Source organism: Mastomys coucha, unplaced genomic scaffold (assembly GCF_008632895.1).
Source record: "Mastomys coucha isolate ucsf_1 unplaced genomic scaffold, UCSF_Mcou_1 pScaffold6, whole genome shotgun sequence".
Taxonomy (NCBI): domain Eukaryota; kingdom Metazoa; phylum Chordata; class Mammalia; order Rodentia; family Muridae; genus Mastomys; species Mastomys coucha.
Genome location: NW_022196912.1, coordinates 21,164,225 through 21,188,919, shown reverse-complemented (window position 1 = coordinate 21,188,919; position 24,695 = coordinate 21,164,225). Strand labels below are relative to the sequence as shown.

Sequence of the window (24,695 nt, the reverse complement as noted above, 5' to 3'; positions counted from 1 at the left end):
TAAGAGCATAAATGAGCCAGATGTTCCTCTCCAAAGCAGACTGCCTTCATCTTTAGTATTCAACTCTAAATGGTTCACCCAGGGACATCAGCAAATGAGGAACATTCATTACAAAGCCAGCCTTTTAAGAATCTTTGTTGGTTTTCATTGGGTTGGATGAAACATCAGGACTTGCAGTTTATGGCTGAATTGAATGAAGGTATGTCTCTCCCAGGTGAGCTTGCTAAAGTGGGGTGGATATGATGGATGTGATCACTCACCCACACTACCCTTTCCAAAGCTGGATGTCTCAGGATTGTTACACACACCAGAGGGCACGATATCAGAATTGGGATGGAGGCTGAGATGTCAGTGGAAACAAGGAAAAGATGTTTTCATGGTCATTAACAAGCCAGAGCAGTACAGCTGGCTCTGGCACACTGGATAAATGTTCCTCCTGAAGCAACCAGTAAGCTGTGTTGGCAGTAAAGTTCTGGAAATAGGGATGCTATTGAGTGCCATCAAGAAAAGTTAATTGCAGTTCCCCAAGGGTAGACAAGAAGGCCATTCATTCAACTTTCGGCTACTTGTGTATAGATAGAGTGGATAATGTCCAGTTGGTAGAATGGTGCCAGGAGTTTGGTTTTGCCTCTTATTATTTCATAACAGGGTTAGTAGGCAACACACTTACTTTACCTTAGGTCAGTTCCCATCTATCAAATAATGGTAAGAGGAAAGATTTATCTAGAAGGCTAAGACTGAGATCAGATGAGACTGAGAGGGACAGTGTGGTTCTGAGGGACTATGACTTAGGAACTTTTATGGTTGTTTTGTTTAGCACCCAGAATGGTGTTATGACAAACAAACAAGGGTGTCCTGGGACAAGGGGGGCAGTCTTGGCCAGTTTTGTCTTAGAATCTGATCATCTAATTCTTCTCTCACTAGTAGGACTGATCAAACATGCGTTTTTATGTGTGTGTGTGTGTGTGTGTGTGTATATATATATATATATATATATATATATATATATATATATTTAAAGTAAGTATTAATATATATACATGGATAATATTCAATGCAGACAAAAATGTAAGCTGACTGGTGGTCAGGAATGTAGCCATGGCCTGTATTTCCTGAGTAAAGAAAACAGACATATGGATAGTGCTTCAAAAAGCATGCAGGTGCCATTTCCAATGGCATGTGCCTAACAGGGAAATAAGAATTTTTTCTGGGCAAAGCATCCTAGGTGCATGGGCACTGTGTGTTCTCTAGAAGTGGAGTCCAAGTTCACAGTGATAGGAAAAGACCTGAAGGGGTCAGCACTGTAGCTGATACTTGGGAGTTTTTAAACTACATTTGTGTGTGTGTGTGTGTGTGTGTGTGTGTGTGTGTGTGTGTGTGTGTGTAGCACTGCGTGTATGTGGAGGTCAGAGGACATCTTGTTGGAGACAGCTTTTTCCTTTCTCCCTGTGGGTCTGAGGATTAAACACAGGCCATCAGTCTTAGGATAAGTATATAGGCAGAGTCATTGTACACACCAAAGGTCCTGAGGTAATTTTCTGACTTTCTTTGTTACATAGAAGGGCAGAGTGTGTCATGCTGACTCCCTGGTTATTCTAACCACTCAAGGTATGGCCCAGCAATGCTGGCAATCTTATGGTAAGCTTATGTTCAGTTCAGTTCTGGATGTCCTACATGCCCTTAGTATGGTTTTTGGGTCACAATCAGTGCAGCATCACTAGAGAGCCTGTCAGAAGACCTAGTATTGTCTAGTTGGATTTTGGGAAGTGGAGAACAGAATAAAAAGGAGTTACAGCAACGATGGAGTGAAAGATAGCAAAAGTAGAAGGCTGGGCTCTAGGCTGAATGTCCCATTCACATAGGAGACTCTGTGTGTATTATACATGTATGCATTTGTGCATGTGTGCATGTATGTGTGTCTATGTATGCCTATGTGTGTGCATACTGCTATGATTGAGCCATCTCTGTAGCCTAAGAATATTTCTTTTAGTTTAGAGTTTAAAATTTAATTATATGCATATGTGTGTGTGTGTGAGCTCATAGAGGTCAGAAGATGACATCAATTATCCAGGAGCTGGAGTTATGCATGATTGAAGCCATTCAAAGTAGATGCTAGGAACTGAACTCAATCCTCTGTAAGAACAGTATGTGTTTTCAACTGCTGAGTCATCTCCCCAGCCCTCAAGAATAATTTTAGAATTATACACATTGGAATGTTTCCTAGAGAAATTCCTGAACTCCAGGGAGAGACAGTCCACTAGAGACTTAAGATTTGACAGCACGTTACATGCAAAGTTGACCGACATTGGACTTTTCTACAAGAATGGCAATTATAAGTCAATGGGACAATGGGGATTTTGAGGAAGAGCAATGTGACAGAACAATCCAGATCAAAAATGACTGAACAATCCAGATCAAAATAAGATGCTCTTCACTGAGACCAGATATGTTCTCATGTAACTTGAGAAGGTGATGCAAGGGACTACTTCTCTTTGGTGAAGTTAAGTAAACAAAATCTCAAAGTGAAAAACAACAACAACAACAACAACAACAAATGAGGGCAGAAGAGTTTTCCAAGCAATAAGCATTGAATGTTTCTTACAAAATACACCTGTATCAGTGAAAGTGAGATGGATACAGCATAAAGAAAGGCCTAAGAGGCTTTCTGTGTTCCCGCATATGTGTGGAGGTCAGTGGACTCTGCTGCAGTAAATTTTCTCCTTCTACCCTGTGGGTCCTGGGTCTTGACACAGATCATCAGGCTTGCTTGACTCTTACCTGCTGAAACATCTTACTGGTCCACACATAACAAGATATTAAATAAACTTCTAGAGAATCCCAGGAGTAGCTTTAATTGTATTGAGAGACAGTCTTTCTCATAAAGCATAAATATTAATAATAAAAATAATAAGTAACTCCAGTTATCTGTGGGTACGAGAACAAATGTTTAGATTGTTGTTAAGAGTGTGCTGATTTAGTAAAGTCGTGGTTGCATATTCTTCTCCAAGACAAATGACTTCCCTAGCACTGACTAGGTTTCCAATACCAAGTATGGTTTCCCTCTTGTTGAAAAGGTTTAAGTCCAATTAGAGAGTTGTTGGTTATCTCCAAGTTACGTATGCCACTTCTGCACCCTTAGGGTTACTGTGCCATGCTGGTGACTGTCATGGCTCACAGGCATCAGAGTTGGGTAGGACTGTTGGTTGTCCCCATCTTTTAGAAGTTTGCTTGGTGCTTTCTGGTACTCTGAAAGCTAGTTTTCATACAAGCAAGTAACACACACACACACACACACACACACACACACTGAAAAAAGTGGCCATGAGTTTGACAGAGAGTAAGGAGGGATATATGGGAGAGTGGAAGGAGGAAAGGAAAGGGAGAAATTATGTAATTATACTATCTCAAAAATAAAGTTAAAACAGAAATAACTCCAAGAGAAACAAGTTATGCAAACCAATTAATAGCTGTAAAAGAGTTAAAGAAGTCATATTTTAAAAAGATTTGTCTGTTGTCTGGTATGCTTCCCTTTTGGTCTACTTTGCTGAATGTTTGGTTAGCAAACACTACTCAAACTATTTCAAATAACTAAGGATGTCATAGCATCACAAAGATAGTGTAACTCAAACACGATTTAAAAAGAACATAACAGAATAACCTCAGACATGGCACAGGCACACACATTCTAAGGAGAAACTCTTAGCAAACTGGAGCTGATAGCATCAGGAAATGGCCTTACTAAAATCCATAGGAGGTACGAGTTTGACTCTCATCACTGTGATTCAGGGGATGTGACAAATCAAAAGAGAAAAATAATGACTATGGTCATAAAAAGAGGAGAAACAACTGCACCTGCTTGAAGATGACATCATTATGTAAGTAAAATAATCCAGATTCAATCACAGAAACAAGAGAGAGAATTCAGGGAGGTGTCCAGAGGGTTTACTATGGAAGAGGTGGTCGTTTCTCTCTTTTTTTTTCAGCAATATCTACTTGGATAGTAGGGAAAGTAAAGCCACAAGAACTTCACATTGGCTACACAGTTATAAAATATTTGAGAATAAATTTAGCAAGAAGGATGCAGCACCAATACGAAAACGTAACTGTAACATTTTATGGGCAGGCATAAAATCAGTCCTGAATAAATAGAAAGATAGACTTTGTTCCTGGAAAGGAATAATTAAAACAATAAAAATGTAATTTTTCCAAATTAATACATAAATTACATGCTGTTCTATTCTACATCACAGTGGCTTTTCTGTTTAATTAGACAAAATTGTTTTAAAATTCCCATGGAAGAGAAATGTGCAAAGATTACCAAGGTATTTGAGCAAAGAGGAATGAATAAGAAGCAGAACTTATCCTGCCAGATGCTGTGATTTCCAAGCCTGTCATGAATACCATAGGGTGGCACAGGAACAAAAGGCAAGAACTCAGTGCTCATCACCTTTTGATCAGTGATTCTTTCACTAATTGTTATGTACCCCACAGAGCATGTCCAAGGGACTCCTCTACATCTTGTTTTTTCTACCAGTTTGATTTCCATGCAAACATCTCAGCTCTCCTCTATGTGTGACTGGGCCATAAAAACAAAACAAAACAAAACAAAACAAAACAACAACAACATGTATTTTGGAGGAAGAGGAAGAATACTGACGTATAGGTGTCACCTTCATCTCAGGCTCCCAGGCCATTAGAATATTCATGACCCATAAGTTTCTCATCATAGGAGAATACACTTGTGACACACATACCCGGAACTGGAAAATCCCAGCATACTGGTGCGAATAGCTTTGGTCCATCAGGATCTTCTGCAGACACTGTGGGTTCTGGGTCAGGGAGCCCAGTGCTGCCAGGAACCAGCAGTCTCCTGGGAGGGATAAAGCCATAAAAGGCAACTCATTGTACCTGGAAATCCCACCCCCTAAATTTTATGCATCCTGTATATCAAATCTCTCTATGAGTACAGAGTGAATATCAATCTGAATTCTTTGAGACCAGAACATTTTAAAATTATTTTAAATTTTGTATTATTTTCACATACATAATACATTATATGGGAATGAAACCCAAGTCTAAATACGAATTCCATTATGTTCTCTATACGTCTCCCTCATATACTTAGATTTATTTTTCTTAAGCCTTATTTTTCAGACATGTGTTTTCACTGTGACCTCCCATGTGAGATCTGGTATATAATTTTCTTCTTGTGATACTATGTAGTGCTGAAAACATTTCAGAGTTTGGAACAGTTAAAATTTGGGGTTTTTGAGCTAAGGATGGTCAACCTATACTGAATTTTTGCCCAATATAAGCCAGAGGGAGGAAAACTGAAGAATAAGATTTACTGAGCCAGTTCCAAGCAAGATGGAAAAGAGGTGCTAATGCTGGTACTGGGTACCAGGATGTAGGTACTGGGTACCAGGATGTTGTTCTGGGGGCAGGGACATTTGGTACTGGGGCAGGGGAGGGCATGGTCTGATGAGGAATGCCAGGGAAGCCCCAGATAGACTTTGGCAATTAAAGGGTTCAACTTGCTCTCTGGTTCTTTTTCCTAGAATTGCCCAGAGCTGGCATCATTGCAACTTTTTTTAATCACGGAACAGAGTCAGCCATGATACTTTATACAACTGCAGGAAACACACTAGTGTTTTCCTTAGCTAATGTTTGCCCTGCCCATTTCTATACAGCGGGCTCTCTAATCCATGCAGGAGTTTACTTCATTTCCCCTGGAGGGATTAGTAGCCTTGACCTCCACAGGTATCAGTGTGAGCCCTTCTAAACACTTGATTTTTCCCCTCTCAGTCGCCCTCCTTCAGTGTCAACACCATCAATTTTCTGAATGCTTTTTAATGCCAGCTGCTGTGCCCAGAGCCAAAATCACAAAGATACCCTTAGACCCCTTTCTCCAGTTAGGAGAAAGCCTAATGGGCAAATTGCAGGCTGGTAGCAGTCTACAGGGTGGGTATAGATAGTAACTAGATACAGGATATGTATCTAGGAACTTAGCTTAAGACAATGATTTCCCATGTGAAGACCAAGGCAAAAGATTGGGATGGGAACTATAGAGTCTTACCTGCTTTTCCTTGTTGGATGTCAAATCTGCTTGCACCTTCCAGGATGAAGTGAGGGGGGCCGAAGGACAAATCCTTACAAAAGAAAAGGAAAGGTTGTGAGCTTCGTTGGTTGTTCATCCCTATTTGCATTAGTATGGTATCAACAATATCATTCACCTTGCCCTTGAGGGATAGAGGTTAATTCTTAAATAGGTGTTTAAAATATGAATTAGGAAACTTTCCTTTGTTCTTCAGGTTTTATTGTTCTCAGGCAAGCAGGTGTCAAAGGGGTGGGTACGCAGCTACAAGACAAGCAATAAATGCACAAAGAAACCGCACAAGGAAATGTCGTAAATAAGTTCTGAAGATCTTTCTATCAAGCACTCAGCCTGTCTGCTCCCAACAAGCCTGTGTTTTATTAGAAGGTTATAAACAAATAAAAGTGAATGGTATCCATTTATCAGATGAGACTTTGAAAAATATCAAGACTGCAGTTTTTCCAAGGAAAGCTTTTCTGTGGAAACAACATGCCTCAGAGACCAGGTTGGCCATTCCCAACTCTAGACTCCACTCATGTGCTACAGAGGATGCATGCTTTGAATTTCTCAGGTCTTTGCCCACTCTGTCCCCACCTATACACAGACTGAGTTTGGAAGACCTCTATCCTTCCCTGACAACTAGTCCATGTAAGAATTGAGCAAAACTGGGACACCTCATAAAATACTGAGAAGCCAGGAATGTCCATTAAGCCTAAAGACAGAGAGCTTCAGAAGGGTTTACTGAGCAAACATCCATCCCCAGGAGATGCCTTAATTGCGGGTGTGTGTGTGTGTGTGTGTGTGTGTGTGTGTGTAAATGTCAGGTTCCAGGAAACGTCCCCGGTAGGGGTGGATCTCCCCCGACCCCTCCTAAGTGCAACCAGTATCTCCTCCTCACCTGGGGCACAGAAGTCAATGGACTCAAAAGACATAGGCTCTACCAATGAGAGACAACCAACTCATGCTCTAAACCTATGTGCTGAAAAAGTATAACAGGTGTGTGCTTTTGTTCCTCGGGGTCACCTTTGCCCTGAATGCAGGACAACCCCAGTATACTGGATTATTAAATTCTCATGCTAATTGCAGCGACCTCTGTCTCTGTGTCTTTGTGAGTGGGATGACATCCTGGACATAAGACTCGGCTCTCTGAATTTTACATCCACATACCATGTGCTGGCCACTGAAGAGCAATACTGGAGTGTCAATGTGTGACAACATTGATGAGTTTGGAAGACTCTCAGCAGATATGAGTATTATAAGAGTTCCTAAGTGTGAGCTTCAGGCATGTTTAGGACACACTGGAATAAAGCTACAGCTCCTCCTCCAGGGCCTGTCATCCTTCTGCATTTGTTTCCTTCAAGGAACCCAGGGGTTTTTCTCTGTGACTTCTCTGTGTGGCTCTTCATCTATTGTATATACTTGCATGATTTGGTAATTGTTCTGCTATTGTTCCCTTTCACATTGACTTTGGAAGTCTGCAGAGAGCAGGGTCTTAGCAGCCATGGAAGGACAGAGACCTACGCCATGTGCAACCCTTCAGTCCTTCATACACTTCCGCAGGTTCCCAGTAACAACATGGACCAAGGATATGTGAAGTTGCACCTGCCTGCATCATTTTCTCAAGCAAGGGCGTCTTCATAGCAGCCTTCACTTGCTTTGCCAACTGACCCCATCAGATGCCAGGAGAGGCTCAGTTTGGTTGTCCTATTGGGCCCTCCATTATAAGCATGGGCAGGGTATACTTGGAAAGTTCTCCAATTCACACAAGCAGGAAAAACTGCCCTGAGGGACCATGGTCCTGTACACTGGCTGCAGAGTTCCTTTTAAAACAATGTGGGGGCACTTCAATGACCAGGGCTTGTCACATCTACTAGAAAAAGGAACTACAAGTCTCAGAGGAGGTCTACTATCTGAATGAAAACATTCAATTCCGAGGCTCCACTCACAGGAGGAGAAAAAGCAGGTGGAAGCCTGGGAACATAGCTCAGCAGTAAAGGACTTGCCTTTCAGACAAACATGATGATCTGAGTTTGGTTCCCAGGCTGCATGTTAAAGGCCTACTCGACAGGAAAGCATGCCTGGTACCTAAGCCTAGCCAGTTGCTGGGGGCTAGTGAAGTCATGGATCTTGGAGGAGAACCTACAACCACCACTTTACTAAACCAGCACAATACCTAACTAAACATTTGTCCTTATATTCACAGATAAGTATAGTGCTCACCCCTCATCAAAGAAACTTTTCTTTGCAATGAATGGAGATCACTGAAGAAAACTGCAACTCATCAAAATGCAGAAAACAAGGGATCACATGGTGCCCAATTTTAAGGGATATATCTACAATGCAAACCTAATACCTAAGGCTTGGGGATGACTGGGGCAAGAGGGGGATGGAAAGATGATAAGAGTCAGAACAGGAAGTTTCTGTAACACCATATCTCCTAGAATACCAGAGAGGTTATACCTATGAATTTTCTTCGGTATGGCTGCCTAAACATGAACCAAACAAAAATGGTACCAGTAGGCATGCTAACATGGAAGGAGGAAGGGACACGAGATCCAAAACACTACAGGCAGGCAAGAAATGCTGAGAGTGGAAGAAATAGTCTCCTACAGGGAAGAGCCCCTCAACTGCTTATCCAACACTGAATGGTAAGACCCAAATCATATATGTATAAGTAATATTATAGGGTGGATTAGGTTGCATTTATATTTTAAGAATGTATGTGTATGTGTGTAACAATTAAAGAAAAAAGCCTTGAATTTGAGGGAAAGCAAAGAGAGGTACATGGGAGGGGATACATGGAGCAAAGAGAAAGAAGAAATGATGATTGTATTATACTTTCAAACATTAAAAATACTCTAAAAATAAATAAAAGTAGGTGAAATATATATATGGTGGAGCCTTCTCATATTCCCAGCACCAGGGAGGCAGACAGAGGCAGATCCCTGCAGCTTGCTCACCAACTAGCCTAGACTACTTTATAAAGTTCAGCTGAAAGTACAAGACCTTAATAAAAGTCAAGGTCGATGGTAGGTAAGGATGGATGACATCTGAAGTTGCCCTTTGGCTTCCACGTGCACATGCCGTGTATATATATATATATATATATATATATATATATATATATGTTACACGGGTGTTCACACGGGTGTGCACATATAACTGGAGAAGGTAGAGGCCATGTAGGTTTGAGGCAGGAACATGGCCCATCCTGTAGTTATCTTTATCCACTGCTCCGCTCTTCTGCTGCTACTCCATTGTCTTTGGTCCCATGACTTGTACAACAGAGTGCTTTGCCTGGAAGGTTTCTGCAGACAGACTGCATATGGAATCTTGCCCTGACATTTCTCCTCAGGTGACCTGGAGACCTTGAACACTCCCTTCTTTGCTGTAACTCAGTTGCCAGCATGGTGACAAATGTGGGGACAGTTGAGAGAATTGGACTCTGAAGCAGGGTGATGACCACCATTTATAACACACCCACCCACTGAGCACTAGCTGCGGTACCCCTATGCTAGTCTCTGCGGGCTCCCCGCAGACTCACAAAGCAGGACGAGTCCTTCCACTCTGCAAATGAGGAAGGATGTGGAACACTTAACACAGCATCTGACAGGGTGTGTTGTTCAATAATTATTGATTTCTTTCTCCTGTGTGATAGCTGCGAAATTAAAATGGCTATGCTCATAGACAAACCCATGGCCTCGAATGCATTCATTATTAAACAAGACAGAATCAAACATAAATTAAGCAGTCAATTCATAGATAATAGAAAGAAAGGGACAGAAATGGGAGGAAGGAAGTGATAAGGAAGGCAACCTGTAAGTTATAAAACCAGCCAGAAACACAGTCAGAATAACGAGGTAAATAAACTGTTCGTAAGTTATAAAACCAGCCAGAAACACAGTAAGAATAACGAGGTACAGAAACTGTTCTGCTCACGATAGTGACTTTACGTAGAACTGACCTTTATAAATATGTGAAAGGAACTCGAATAAAATTAGAAATAAAAATGGGCTTTGGAAATATAAAGGCACAGCAGGAAATTTTATGTTGATCAATTAAAAATACTAATAACTTTCTGAAAAAATTAATGACAGAATGGCTTAAATTAGTAAATTATATCCCCAGATCAATAACCTTGGTCAATATTTTTAAGATTTCAAAAGCTATCATTCTAGTATACCCATCTATGTAATTTTCCTGCTGAAGTCTCCCACACTTTCAGGGGATAAACATGTCCTTTGTAATCTACAGTTTCAGTGTTAAAAACAACTGGACTGCCAATTAAGAAGCCAGTGAAGCTCTGGGCTAAACCAAGTTGCCCTGAGCAGCTTGCTATCCCAGGGGGACCTCCATTCTCCTGTTACCTCTCCTCCACCTCCATCAGACTCCTGAACCATACAGGTAAGCTTCCCACCCCACCACCCATCTTCCCTCCTCTCTGAGCCCTCTGGAACAAGCCAAGCTGCCCTAGGCAGCCTGCCATCCCAGGGAGACCTTCATTCTCCTCCCACCTCTCAGTCTTCCTTCATCGGACCTGAAGCTCCTGAACCATACCAAACTGCAGGTCCTGAGCCACAGGACCATTGAGGTTCTATGTCCCTCCCAATATGGACCATAACAAGAACATCCAGGAACGAAAGCTATCTAGGTGGCTAAAGGCCCTCGAAGGAACATAATCAACAGAGCTAGTGCAACATGAGACCCCCAAAGCACAGCTACCCCACTACAGCAAGTCCTGGATATCCTAACACAACCAAAACACAAGCAAAGGGCCTTAAATCAAGTCTTATACAGATTATAGAGGCCTTTAAAGAGAAAATGAATAAAATAAACCAAGTTGCCCTGAGCAGCTTGCTATCCCAGGGGGACCTCCATTCTCCTGATACCTCTCCTCCACCTCCATCAGACTCCTGAACCATACAGGTAAGCTTCCCACCCCACCACCCATCTTAAAGAAACATAGGAAAAACACAATCAGATAGAGGTCTTTAAAGAGGAAACAAGTAAATCCCATAAAGAATACAGGAAAATACAATTAAACAGGTGAAGGACGTAAATAAAACTGTACAAGACCTGAAATTGGAAGTTGCAGCAACAATGAGAACACAAACTGAGGAATTCCTGAAGATAGAAAACCTAGGGAGGAGATCAGGAAAAAGAGATGCAAGCAACACCATCACCAACAGAACACAGGAGGTGGAAGAGAGAACCTCGGGTAGAGAAGATACAATAGAAGAAATTCATATGTCAGTCAAAGAAAATGCTAAATCTAAAAAAATTCCTGGCACAAAACATCCTAGAAATCTGGGATACCTTGAAAAGACCTAACCTAAGACTAATAGGAATAGAAGAGTGTGAAGAGTCCCAACTCCAAGGCTCAGAAAATATTCTTAAAAAGTCATAGAAAAAAACTTTTCCAGCATAAGAAAGAGATAAACACACAAGAAGCTTATAGAAACTCAACTAGATTGGACCAGAAAAAATCCTTCTGGCATATAATAATCAAAACACAAAATCTATAGAAAAACAAAAGAATAATAAGAGACAAAGGCCAGGTAATATACAAAGGCATACTTACCAGAATGACACCCAATGTTTCAACAGAGACGCTAAAAGTCATCTATCCACAAACCCAGCCCTACAGAAAAATACTAGAAGAAAAACTCCAACTAAAGAAGAATAACTATACCCAAGAAAACACAGGAAATAAGTAATTCCATACCATCAGAAACAAGGAAATCATACACACACACACACACACACACACACTCACACTAATACTACCAGCATCAAAATAACAGGAAATAACACTCACTTGTCATTAATGTTTCTCAACATCAATAGACTCAATTCCCCAATAAAAAGACACAGGCTAAGAGAATGGATGTGAAAATAGGATCCATCATTCTGCTGCATACAAGAAAATCAGCTCAGCAACAAATATGGATATTACCTCAGAGTAAAGGACTGGAACAAAATTTCCAAGCAAATGGACCCAGGAAGCAAGATGGAGTAGCCATCCTAATATCTAATAAAAAAGTGGACTTTCAACAAAAATTAATCAAAAGAGACAGAGAAGGACACTTTATACTCATCAAAGGAAAAATTTACCAAGATGATAACTTAATTCTGACCATCTATGCCCCAAACATAATCACTCATATTTGTAAAAGAAACACTGCTAAAGCTTGTTAAGTTGCACATCAAACCCCACTATAGTGTGAGACTTCAAAGCCCCACTCTCACCAATTGACAGGACATTCAGACAAAAACTAAGCAGAGAAACAATAAAACTAATACACATTATGAATTAAATGGGCCTAACAGAGAAGTATAAAATATTTCACCCAAACACAAAAGAATATACCTTCTTCTCAGCACCTCATGGATCTTTCTTCAAAATTTGACCATATAGTCGGTCACAAAGCAAACTTCAATAGATACAAGAAAACTGAAATAGCACCTTGTATTTCATCAGATTACCATGGATTAAAGCTGGACTTTAATAACAACAGAAGCACTGAAAAGTCTACACACTCTTAGAACTTAAACAATCTACTTAATGATCTCTGTGTCAGAGAATAAAGAAAGAAAGAAATTAAAGAATTTCTAGAATTCAATGAAAATGAAGGCATAACATACCCAAATTTGTGGGACACAATGAAAGTAGTCTTAAGAGGAAAGTTTATAGCTTTAAGGGCATCCATAAAGAAATTAGAAAGTTCTCACATCAGTAATTTAAAAGTACACCTGAAAGCTCCAGAAAAAAAAAAAAAGAAGCACAAAGAGAAGTAGAAGGCAGGAAACAATCAAAATCTCGACTGAAATCAATCAGTTAGAAACAAAGAAAACAATACAAAGAATCAACAAAGCCAGGAGCTGGTTCTCTGAGAAAAATTAACAAGTTAGACCAACCCTTAGTCAAACTAACCAAGAGACAGAGAGAGAGTACCCAAATAAACAAAATCAGTAATGAAAAGGGAGACAAAACAACAGACACTGAGGAAGTTCAAACAATCATTAGGTCTTACTTCAACAATCTGTAGTCCACAAAATTGGAAAATCTTAATGAAATGTGTGGAGAAGTGGACCCCAGAGACCCTGAAGGGATGGTAGGAACTTTGCTTGCTCCCAGGCACCAGGCCCCTGTCACTAGCCACAGCCCAATAGATTTGTTGTCATCAGTCATGTAAATGCAACACCTCAAGCCCCCCACATGTAGATGAGGCATCCCTAAATCTTAGACCAAGACTATAGGAAAAGGACGTGACCTGTGGTCACCTAGGTTCAAGACAGATCTCTATTCTAATGATGTATCTAGAGGCCTGGAGGGCTTAGCAACTAAGCTTTCCTTCCCAGGCATTCTTCCTTGCAAAAGGTATTTAATCTCAGGCCCACCCTAAGAAGTGGGGTATGGTTCTATACATCCATTTTTCACCATGACAATAAATGATTTGGAACCAGAGACTGTCTTTTCATCCGGACCTGCTGTGGGGAGCCATGGAGAAAGCCTTTGCCTATAGAGCCACTGTCTAATCTCCTGTAGAAGGCCTCTCTACACTCCTAGCCACAATCACCATCAAGCCTGCCACCTTCAAGCTAAGGACAATCACCAAGGGACCAGCCAGAGCCCTCCCTTTCCCTGCCAACACCCCTCACCCTGGCCCGCGCAAGATCCAGTCCGCAGTTCCAGGTTTCATTCTCAGCTCCTCTGAGACTTTCAGCGATGCCTGCGTGTCTGAGAGCCAGGGAACTCCATAGACCCTGCCTCTTCACAGGCCCGTGGATCCCCCGCTCCCAATCAGATCTGGCTGTCCCGTGCCTCAGACTATGCTTTTCCACCCCAGAGTGGTACCTCAGCACTTCCCTACAGTCCAGCACCTGCCCAGCATGGTGTGGGGTAAGGGCAGTCAAACTCCTGCCTCCCCAAGACGCTGTGTCCTGTGGCAGAGCAGACGTGGGATCCACAACCCTACAGAAATGGAAGATTTTCTAGACAGATTCCAATTACTGTAGTTTAATCAAGATCAGGTAAAATATCTAAACAGCCCCATAACCTCTATAGAAATAGAAGCAGTCACTAAAAGTCTCCCAATTAAAAAAAAAAAAAAAAAAAAAAAAAAAAAAAAAAAAAAAAAAAAAAAAGCCCAGAGCCAGATGGCAGAATTCTACCAGACTTTTAAAGAAGAGCTAATTCCAATACTCCTCAAACTATTCCACACAATAGAAACAGAAGGAACACTGCCAAACTCATTTTATTAGGCACAGACAGCCCTGATATTCAAACCACATAAAAACTCAACAACAACAAAAAGAGAACTTCAGGCTGATTTCTCTTATGAACATTGATGCAAAAATACTCCATTAAGCACTTGCAAACTGAATCCAGGAACACATCGAAGATGGTATCCATCAAGATCAAGTAGGCATCATCCCAGGGATGCAGGGATGGTTCAATATATAAAAAATCTATCAACATAATTCACCATATAAACAAACAAAGAAAAACAATCACATGATTATCTCATTAGATGTTGAAAAAGCCTTTGATAAAATCCAACACCCCTTCATGTTAAAGGTATTAGAGAAATCAATGATACAGAGCACATATTTAAACATAATAAACTCAATACATAGTAAGCCAATAATCAACATCAAACTAAATGGAGAGAAACTTAAAGCATTTCCACTAAAATCAGGGAAGGAAAAGGTCAAAGTATTGCTACTGGTGGAGTGTATGGTAGTATACATGTGACCCCAAAAATTTTACAAGAGAACTCCTACAACTAATAAACACTTTCAGTAAAGTGGAAGGATAAAAAATTAACTTAAAGAAATCAGTATCCCTCCTTTATACAAAGGATAAATGAGCCGAGAAAGAAATTAGAGAAACAAACCCTTTACAATAGCCACGACAGAAACTGGAAACAACATAGATATCGCTCAACTGAAGAATGGATAAAGAAAATGTGGCACATCTACACAATGGAATACTATTCAGCTATTAAAAACTAAGACAACATGAATTTTGCAGGCAAATGGGTAGAACTTGAGAGTATCATATGGAGTGAAATAATCCAGTCCCCAAAGGACATACATGGTATGTACTCACTTATAGGTAGATATTAGGTATAAAATACAGGTAACATGCTACACTCCACACACTCAAAGAAGCTAAGCAAGAAGGAAGGCCTAAGCAAGGAAGCTTGAATCTCACTTAGAAGGGGGAATAAAATAACCATAATAGGCAGATGAATGGAGGGAGCTGGGAGGGTAGAGGGTGGGAGGGAAATGGGAGATTCAGGATCAGGTGTGAGGAAGGAAAGGAGAGATTGGCTAGATGGCCATGAAAATGGATGGAAATATGTACCCTTCAGGAGGGAGGTGGTGGGGGGCATCTCCAGGCTGAGGCATGGTCTGGAGAAAGAATCTGGAGCCCAAGAATCAATGGGGGTGTCCTTAGCTGTGATTTATTACAGTGGATATGGAACCTGAAGAGGCCACCTCCTCTATCCAGGCAGGAATCCCAGTGATGTGATAGAGACATCAATCCCCCCCACAAAACTTTCAACCCAAAATTTATCCTGCCTATAAGTAATTCAGGCACAGGGGATGGAGCAGAGACTGAGGGAATGGCCAACCAATAACCAGCTCCACTTGAAACCAATCCCATGGGTTAGCACCAATCCCTAACACTATTAATGATGCTCTGTTATGCTTGCAGACAGGAGCATGTTGTTCTCTGAGAGGCTCCACCCAACAGCTGCTTCAAAAGGATACAGACACCCATAGTCAAACAGTGGACGGAGTCTGGGGACTCTTACTGAAGAATGGGAGGAAGGATTGTAGGCCTCAAGGGGATGGGAACTCCACAGGAGACCAACATACTCAACTAACCTGGACCCTTGGGGCTCTCAGAGTCTGAACTATCAACCAAAGAACATATACAGACTGAACCTAGGCACCCCCACTCATATGTAGCAGATGTGCAGCTTGACCTTCATGTGAGTCCTGAACGACTGGATGGGGGCTGTCCCAGCTGTTGCCTGTATGTGGGATATGTACTTCTAGCTGGGCTTCCTTGTCAAAGAATAGAAAAGAAAAGAAAGGAAAGAATATACAAAAGTAGCTAGTTAGGGACAGAATAGAACTGAAATTAATAGCCAACATCAAGTTTCCTAGAAAACAGTGGGACTGATTATATCAAAGGTGGCCACAGTATCTACAACTCCTGTCTCCTAAGGGGCTGCCTCATGCCTCATGCTGAGCCTGAGAACCTTAATCCTCAATCAGAAAGGGAAGGTAAGAAGGGACACTTTGATGATCCTCAGAGGCATCTCAGGTTGTTCGTCTGGATTCCCAGATTAAAGCTCATACAGAACATGTGTGACTGTGGCTGAGAAAGAGCAAGCTATGGCCTGGGAAAGCCCCAGATTAGCAAGTGGCCCTGGCAAGCCAGGGTAGTGGAGGAAGTGCTTGTGATAAGATCCTAGAACAGACCTGTGCTGAACAACTACATGATGGTGACTCAGAATCGGCTGGCAGCTTTGGAGACCTGAGGCTACGAGGCTCTGCCTTCCACACCTGTGAATCAGTAGGTCAGCCAGAGGTAGCATTTAAGATCAAAAGTAATCCTGTGGTAACTCGAGAGACATCAGGGCAAGGAATCAGGTTCAGAGGAGTTTAGTGGTATGTTTCAGGTCGGTTTGCCACGTGAGTCTCTCTTCTCCTCCCAACATCTTAGTAGCTAAAGTCTTTTCCAATTTGAAGTATTTGATTCTGTGAGATAGACAGAATCTTTGAGGCTCAGAAATGTTAGGTATGCCAAAGGTTGTAGTAGTTAATGTGATATGACAATTTAACTGGATCACAGGGAGTCATTTATCTGGTAAATATTCTTTCTGGGTGTGTCTGTCAAAGAAGGGGTGGATGAGATTCATATTTGAATTGGTGGACTCAGTAAATCAGTCTATCCTCCCAGTGTGAGTGGGAACATCCGAAATGATCAATCCATCAAGTGCCTGACTATAACAAAGGGGAGAAAGAATTTGTTCCCAGCTTGAGATGACAAAATGATTTTCTCCTGGTCCCAGACAGGGAATCACACCTATGGGTTTCCTGGCTCTCAGGCCCCTGACTCAAGACTTTCCTATGTCTCTAGGTGGCAGACTGCATACCATGGTATTACTTAGCATCCATAACTTTGTAATCAATACTTTGTAACAAATTTCTCCTCATAAATCCATCAATAAGTTATATATAGGTATATTAATATATGAGCATATATTGTCAATATGGATATTAATAAATCATTAAGACTATATAATTATATATCAATGTTATATAGATATGCACACATACATAAGTATATATTATAAATTTTGTCATGTATTTGGAAAATCTGAATAATAAATAAGGCACCAATAATCATCAAACTAAGTAACTATTAAATTAAGTAATCAACCTAATGACTTAGGTCTAGGTTGTTTGTCCCTTTCTCCAAGTCAGATTTGGGTTACTCTCTGTTATATTAGGAATGTGAGAAACCATTGTAATGCAAATCTTGGCAAACAACCTACCAGAAGTGGCACCACGGAAGTAACTGTTCTCTGCCATCTTTAGCGGTACCACACCTGTGGACGAGCATTTGCCTCACAGTATTTTCTTTGAAGACTTCTCATGAATTTCCCATACAAAGTACTGGTCTTGTGTGAGAGAACATAGGTAAATAGTTACCTTTGCACAGCTGTGACTAAAATACCTGGGAACACTTAGAAGAGGAAGGGTTTATTTTGGAACACAGTCTAGGAAGTTGGTTTATTGATACCCTTAGTAGTAACATTATGGTGTAGTGACATGGTTGTTGGAGGAAGTGGACAGGAAGCAGAGAATAGCCAAGGCACTGGAGACCAGGTATAAATTTCAAAGACATGTCCCTCAATGGCCTACTTCATCCTATTAAGCCCTACCTCCTAACATTTCCGGAATCATCCAAAATACTGCCATCAACTAGAGATGAAGCATTCAACACACAAGCCTGTGGGAACATTTGATGTTCAGTCTGCAACACTTCGACTCATCATCTTGTCACGCAGCCCTTCCAGATGGTGACTAGGCCTTTCTTTAGACAGGTGGCAATATAATTCCTTTCCTTTTTTTTTTCTGAGAGAATTCTGATTTGTTGGCATCATAGTTTTTTTTTCTTCCTTTTGGCTCAATGGCAATTTGCTGTTGGCATAATTACGCTGGTACCTTCTGCCACCTGTTACATGATAGAACATCTTCACAATTTACCCCACATTCAGATATGCATCTTCTTTTTTTCTTTTCTTTTCTTCCTTGTTTTTTGCCTCTTCCTTTTCTGAACAATACACTTTGGTGAGTCACTTCTAATGAGTGAATGTGCCTCCCACAAACAACTCTGACTGAGAGAAAATGTTGTTTCCTAGGCAGGCAAATGCATTGCGCTGGGTGACCAAAACTGGGTCCACAATGAAACTGTGAGCTGACCTCCATGTACCTATTAGGGAACATGCTTTAGACATGCAGCTCGTTCTTTGGTGGCAAAGTGGGTTATTTTTTCCCTGGATGGGGTTGAAGGTGGCATCCCAATCCCTTGGTCTATCAACACTGGTGACAATGTGAAGATCACCCCTTGGTCTATCAACATTGGTGACAATGTGAAGATTGCCCATCTTCAGTTTTGTGCTGTGCACTATGGTGGCTATAGTTGTACGTGTTCATGTAGACCAGTGATTCTCAACCTATGGGTCACAACCCCTTTGAGGGTTGTATATCAGATACATTGCATATCAGATATATTGCATTATAATTCATAACAATAGTAAACTACATTTAGGAAGTAGCAATGAAATAATTTTATGGTTGGGGGTTACTACAACATTATTACAGGGTCACAGCATTAGGAAGGTTGAGAACCACTGATTTAGACTTCATAACATTAAAATGTCTATCTCCTCATCACAGTGACCACATTTCAAGTTCTCAGTAGACACGTTTGACTACAGCCCAGGGCAGTGAATGGAGCAGAATGAGCACCTCCATCATTGCAGAAAGGGTTACAGGACACCGATGATCTATTTTGTGAGAATAACATCATCCACTGTACAGAGCTGTGAGGGTAATGACAAGTGGCAAATTTCATGTAAGCTCTTAGTATAATATCTCAACTGTGTACATACTCAATAAGTGGATTTATTACTATTATCCACAGAATAAAAAATCTCCTAAAAGGGGGCCAGCTAAGTACCAAATTTAATTTAGGGGAATCATTATACACATACCTCCATATTTAATTCTTGGCATTGTCTCTTACTGGGAGCACAGATTATAGGAAACATTAAGAATGATGAACCCTTGAGTGTTCTCCCTACAAGATCACAGGCTACTACAGAGCCCAATTTGAAGTGAGGATCGAGGTTGGATATTCGTTAAAGAGAAACAGGATGGGTCAGGCTGTGAGAAACATTCAACTTCAACAACATTTCAGCAGAAACCTTACTGGATCATTTTTAGAAAGAAAGAATAGAGGAAGGAAGAAATGCAGATGTGATAGTTGATCTTGACTATTAGCCCTGACAGAAACCTGTAGGAACATCATGGAAACAAACCTGTGGGGATATCAGTGAGGGGAGTTTTTAAAGTGAGATCTACTATCAGTGTGGGTGGAACCATTATATGGAGATAAAATCAGCATTCTCCTCAACCTCTCTCTCTTCTTCTGGATCATGGACACAATGGACACAATACAACCAGCTGCCTTCTACTCCTGCTGTCAATGCCTTCCTGGACATGGAGGACTATAACCCTAAACTTTAAGTCAGAATAAACCCTTCCTTCCTTCCTTACATTGCTTCTGTCAGGTATTTTGGACCAACAACAAGGAAAGTAACAAATATAGCAGGTGAAGGGAAAGAGGAGACAGAAAAGGAGTTATGGGATAGGAAACAATTTTCTATGGTAGGCCCAGAAAACTGAGCCCAGGTCTCAGGCCCCTGACTTGTAGGTTACTGTTGAATCTACTGAGTGTGGATGGATAACCCAGGAAGAATAATAGGAGTTGCCTACATGTGGTGTTTCCCCATTGTCTAGAATGAACTGGAATAAGAGATGGGCTATGGAGCCTTTGAACAAGTTTCAGGTGAATCAGTCAGACCCACAGAGAGGCATCAAGCAAGCTGCAGGAAGGCTTGACTAAAAGCAGAGATGGAATACAGAAAATGAGCAGCAATGTCCTTTTCATATCCCTTCCCACCAGCCACTTAGCCCCTAACACTTTTTCTGACCTACATTTCTCCCAGGGAACATTTGCTGATTCTGTCTGAGGGTTGAAATTGAAATTCTTGGTCTATAAAAGCCCAAGAACATTGAGGGATGAGAGAACCAATAGCTATTAGTTAGTAAGTACTTACAATGTGCTAGATACTAAGCATTGCATTCAGTTCCTCCTTACAGGTCTGCTTTTCACCCCCATTGTTTTTCATCTATGAAATGGAACAAAGAGATTGCCTAAGAAGAGAGAGATTGGCTTTTTTGAGGGGTTGGCTCCTGGCGGACCATGTGAGGTTGGAGAGTCTAATGGTGCATAAATTATCTCTGGCAACCAAAAGCCAAGAATATAACATGAGGTCACAATGGAGACAATATATTGTGAAATCACGCATTTAGGTGTTTGATTGTCTAGCTGTCTGACTTCAGACTGGTCATTTTTCTGTTTCTGGTTTTATATGATAGAATCGGATTAATGATAGTTTTTCATGATTGTTTTAAAAATCTTTCAAAGAGTTTAAAACCATAATATTGTGTGTGTGTTGACAGTCCTCTGAGGCCTGGGCCAGGTTAGTTGTGGCTCTTGTATGCAGGGCATTTCACATAATCACATTCTGCACACTATAGTAGTCAGTGGTACCACAGTAGTGACGAAGTATATATCCAGGTTTTCTCTTTGCTAGCATAGGTGGGAAATCAGGCAATAAAAGTTTCCTCCTTTGTACACACTCATGCATTTATTTACTTCTCTCAATCTAACAAAAGCCTTATTAGGCATGAGAGTTCATGTGGGTAAAAGTGTAGCATGTGACCTTGGGGGTCTAAATCTCTCTCCTGGATCGATCCTTCTCTCCTCTCCCTAAGCATGTTCCTTCAGTCAAGCTGTACCACCTGTCCTAACCGGTATTCTTTCTTGTAACATTAAAAGCCATCAACTCTGCAAGGAAGGTAGGCTATGTGAAAGGTTTCTAGAAACTATTATATAAACACTAATATTGCTAAACTTGGAAAGGCACACATGAAGAAATATTTTATTTGAGAATATATGCTGAAAGGAACAATGGCTAGAGTATGGGTAAGTCCCAGGGTGTGAAGCATGATGGGAAAAAAATGAACATGGCTTCTAGCTGCCTTTACTTTGGATTACTGGTCTGACTCTATAGGAGTCATTTCTACTTGCCTCAGTTTCTCCTTGCTCCCCAGGTTGAGATGCTGATGGAATTAGATAATTAGACACTCTCAGTCCTTTCTAAACAGGAGTGTTATAAAGGTGTCAGCACTATAAATAAGGTCTCACATAGACTCCTCAGCACCTTTGTGAGGGAAGCAAAAGTACTTTCTAAATGAATCTCATCTTTCAAAACAACAGAGGAGGGAAAGTGACCCTTCAGAATTTCTTTACATAGACTTTTCCACCTCCTTTGGTGATAAAGACAAAGGAAGAGAGCCATGACTGAGGACCTACTGCAAAGGGCTGATGGGAACAACCACAGAAGGCTTAGTAATGCATCCAGCTCTCTTGAACTAGCATTGAAACCCTACCGAGTTTCCATTGTCCTTTTCCTTCTCTAGAGATATGACTATCCCAGCTAAGGCAAGAGGTTTTCCCTTCAGACCTTGGGGTCTTGAGTTCTTTTTCCCATGTGTGTAGCTAAAATTATTAGTTGCATAGATTTGGACAAGACAGATACTCTGTCCTTTCCAGGGCATCACCCAGAAATCACCATCTGTACAGCCTAGTGTGGTGCTTCTCTATATGCCTAGTACCATGCTTGCCACATAAGCAGTGCCTGAGAACCATTCTCACTAACCTTTCTTTCTTGTTTTAGGCTGGGCTGGCAGCTCTGGGGGCACGAGAAGGAAACAGGCATCCCAAAGCATTTGCCATTTACTCCTTTACATTTATAAGAGTCCCAAGGAGAGCATAGGAAACTTCAGTCCACTGCAATGTTCCCTACTGAGCTTCATGCTTCAAAACTGAGATAGTTCTACAAGCCAGCAGGGCTCACCTTGCTGCAAAGTAGAGTTAGTGGCCATCTGCTGAGGTGCGGGAATCAGGGCAATTTGAATGCCTCCTGTACGACCACCCCGATGTCACAGGTGTCTGTGATGTCTGAAGTCCTTTTATGGATGACCAAGCCTTTATAAGACTAAGAATGTGATTATAAGAGAGAGAGAGGCAGAGCAATTATTTAAATTCACCCTGTACTATAAATGACTGACATGATATATTCCTTTTGAGTAAATTCTGGTGGGTAAGAAGAAAGGAACATAAAGACACTGACACCTGAAGAGAATAAAGGACGACAGACTGATAGATGGGCTCAATTAAGAAGGCAGAGAGACCCTAGGGACCAACCAGCATAGGCTCTGTAACCATGACACGCCATTTTCCCAGTCATAGGACTGAGATGTTTTAATCTAGCTGCGGTCTTATCAGAACTGCATTAGAAGCCGTGGTTCAGGCTCTGCCTCTCTGAGCACAGAGCCCTCCCATTTCTTGGACCGGACGTAAGACTGCAGCAGAGAAACCAGAGGAATCGTATTTTTCTTTCCTGCTTGGTGGTTTGAGAGTCAACCATCCTCTTTTCACAAGGAGACGCCGTGGTGCACAGCTCCCAGATTCGCAGAGCTTGCTGTGCTCCCAGGTGGGGCTCGCTCACCTGAGGTCGTTTCCACTCCAATTTCGAAAGGCGCTTTCCCTTGAGCAGCTTCTGGCCTATGGAAGATGCCTCGGCAGGGAATGTATCATCTATAAATAGCTGCCGCCTTCTCAGGCAATGATCCCGTAAGGATCTAAAGTCCTGGTTCTTGAACTTGACCACGGAGGTTTCTGCTAGAGGCTCTGCATCATGTGCCATGGCTAGCTCTAGAAAGATGTCTGAAGTCCTTTCTTTCTGTTGAGAGAAAGGAAAATGATGAGTGCCAGAACATTCTGACGCCTTCCACTTCTATCAGATCTGAGATTGAGATGTCTGCTGTCCCTGACATAGAGCCCCTGGGTGGGCAAGCCTCAAGTAAAATTTAATATCCATACTTCCTGTTCATGTTCAGCGTGGTGTACTGAATTAGCTCTTTGGTGTGTTCTCGTGTGCATCAGAGACTCTGAGGGCATTTGTCCATTTAATGAACATTTACTGAGCACTGACCTTGTGGCATGCACTCTTCTGAATGTTGGCAATCCAAAGATAAATACATCATGATCTTTATCCCTGAGGGGCTCATTACCAAGTGAGGAAGATGAATTAGACGGTTCAACAACCGGCTATCATTCAACAGACACTACTCAATTAAAAATGTGTACAAAGCCCATGGCTGTAAGGAGGAGGTGCTATAACTCCCCTGACAGTCTGGGAGGACATTCCCATAGGTGGTGACATTTGAATCAGGCCTTGAAGGGAGAATTTACCAGCAGAAGAAATGGTGGATACATTTTTAAGCAGTTGTAGCTGCTCTGGGAAGCTGTGTGAAGCCATAGGGTGTAGGAGAGGAGGAAGTGACTTGGAAGGTTTGGGGGGACTAGTTGGGGCTGGAACAGTTAAGTATTGGGGGAAATGGCTAGGAAGGTAGATTGGGGAATGTCAAAATATGTTTTTCTTATTTTTTTTGTTTTGTTTGTTTGAGGTTTTGACAATTACCTGCAAAAGTGCACATGCGTGCATGCGTGTGTATGTGTGTGTGTGTTTATGTGTATGTGTGTCAGGGTTGGCATATAAGCTGTGTTCTGATAGTATCTGTAGATAGGATGGTGATTCTTAAACAAGTAGGTGGCCAGATGAAGGTGAGAATTCATGCAGACTGGAGGAGGTCAGAGGCCACTGCATCTGTCCTCTGGAGAGATAATGTTGGAGCATTAATGGAGAAGACAGTAGAGGGTAGACAAAGCCCAGGGTTGTTTTACAGGCAGAAACTAGAAGATTAGATGATGAGTTGGACAAGGAGGAGAGGAAAGGTGGTGTCATGAATGGCCACATGGGTTTTAAAGTTTTAAAGTTGTATTTTCGCCACCTACATCCTGGATATACATTATTGAACTAGCATCGGTGTCTAGGAACCAATCTACCTGCCTATATGGGTTGATTGTACTAAACTTATAGGGTTTGTGATGGTATTACAGAACATTTGGCCCAACCAAGAAGTTGATAGACAGTAGGGGTTCATTAAATGCCATCTAACTTTCTTGAAACATTGTCAATAAAGGTTTAGGATTCTTGTCCAGGAAGCTATGCAGGTATAACTGATGTAATCCCACAACATAGACTTCACATCCTCCATCTGTGAAGCTAGCCTCAAACTCACAGTCACAAAT

General features: G+C 41.4%; 1 protein-coding gene across 1 annotated transcript in view; it reads right to left on the bottom strand.

Moving 5' to 3' along the window:
- The window catches only part of Capn13 (calpain 13), a 73,130-nt gene extending 49,883 nt beyond the window's left edge, over window positions 1-23,247 (bottom strand). Inside the window, exons 1-3 of the mRNA XM_031356241.1 lie at window positions 23,050-23,247; window positions 6,077-6,149; window positions 4,755-4,870 (exon numbers count right to left, since the gene is read on the bottom strand). Coding sequence (XP_031212101.1) covers window positions 4,755-4,870; window positions 6,077-6,149; window positions 23,050-23,247 — 387 coding nt within the window. The remainder of the gene's footprint in view (window positions 1-4,754; window positions 4,871-6,076; window positions 6,150-23,049) is intronic.
- Between the last annotated feature and the right edge of the window lie 1,448 nt (window positions 23,248-24,695).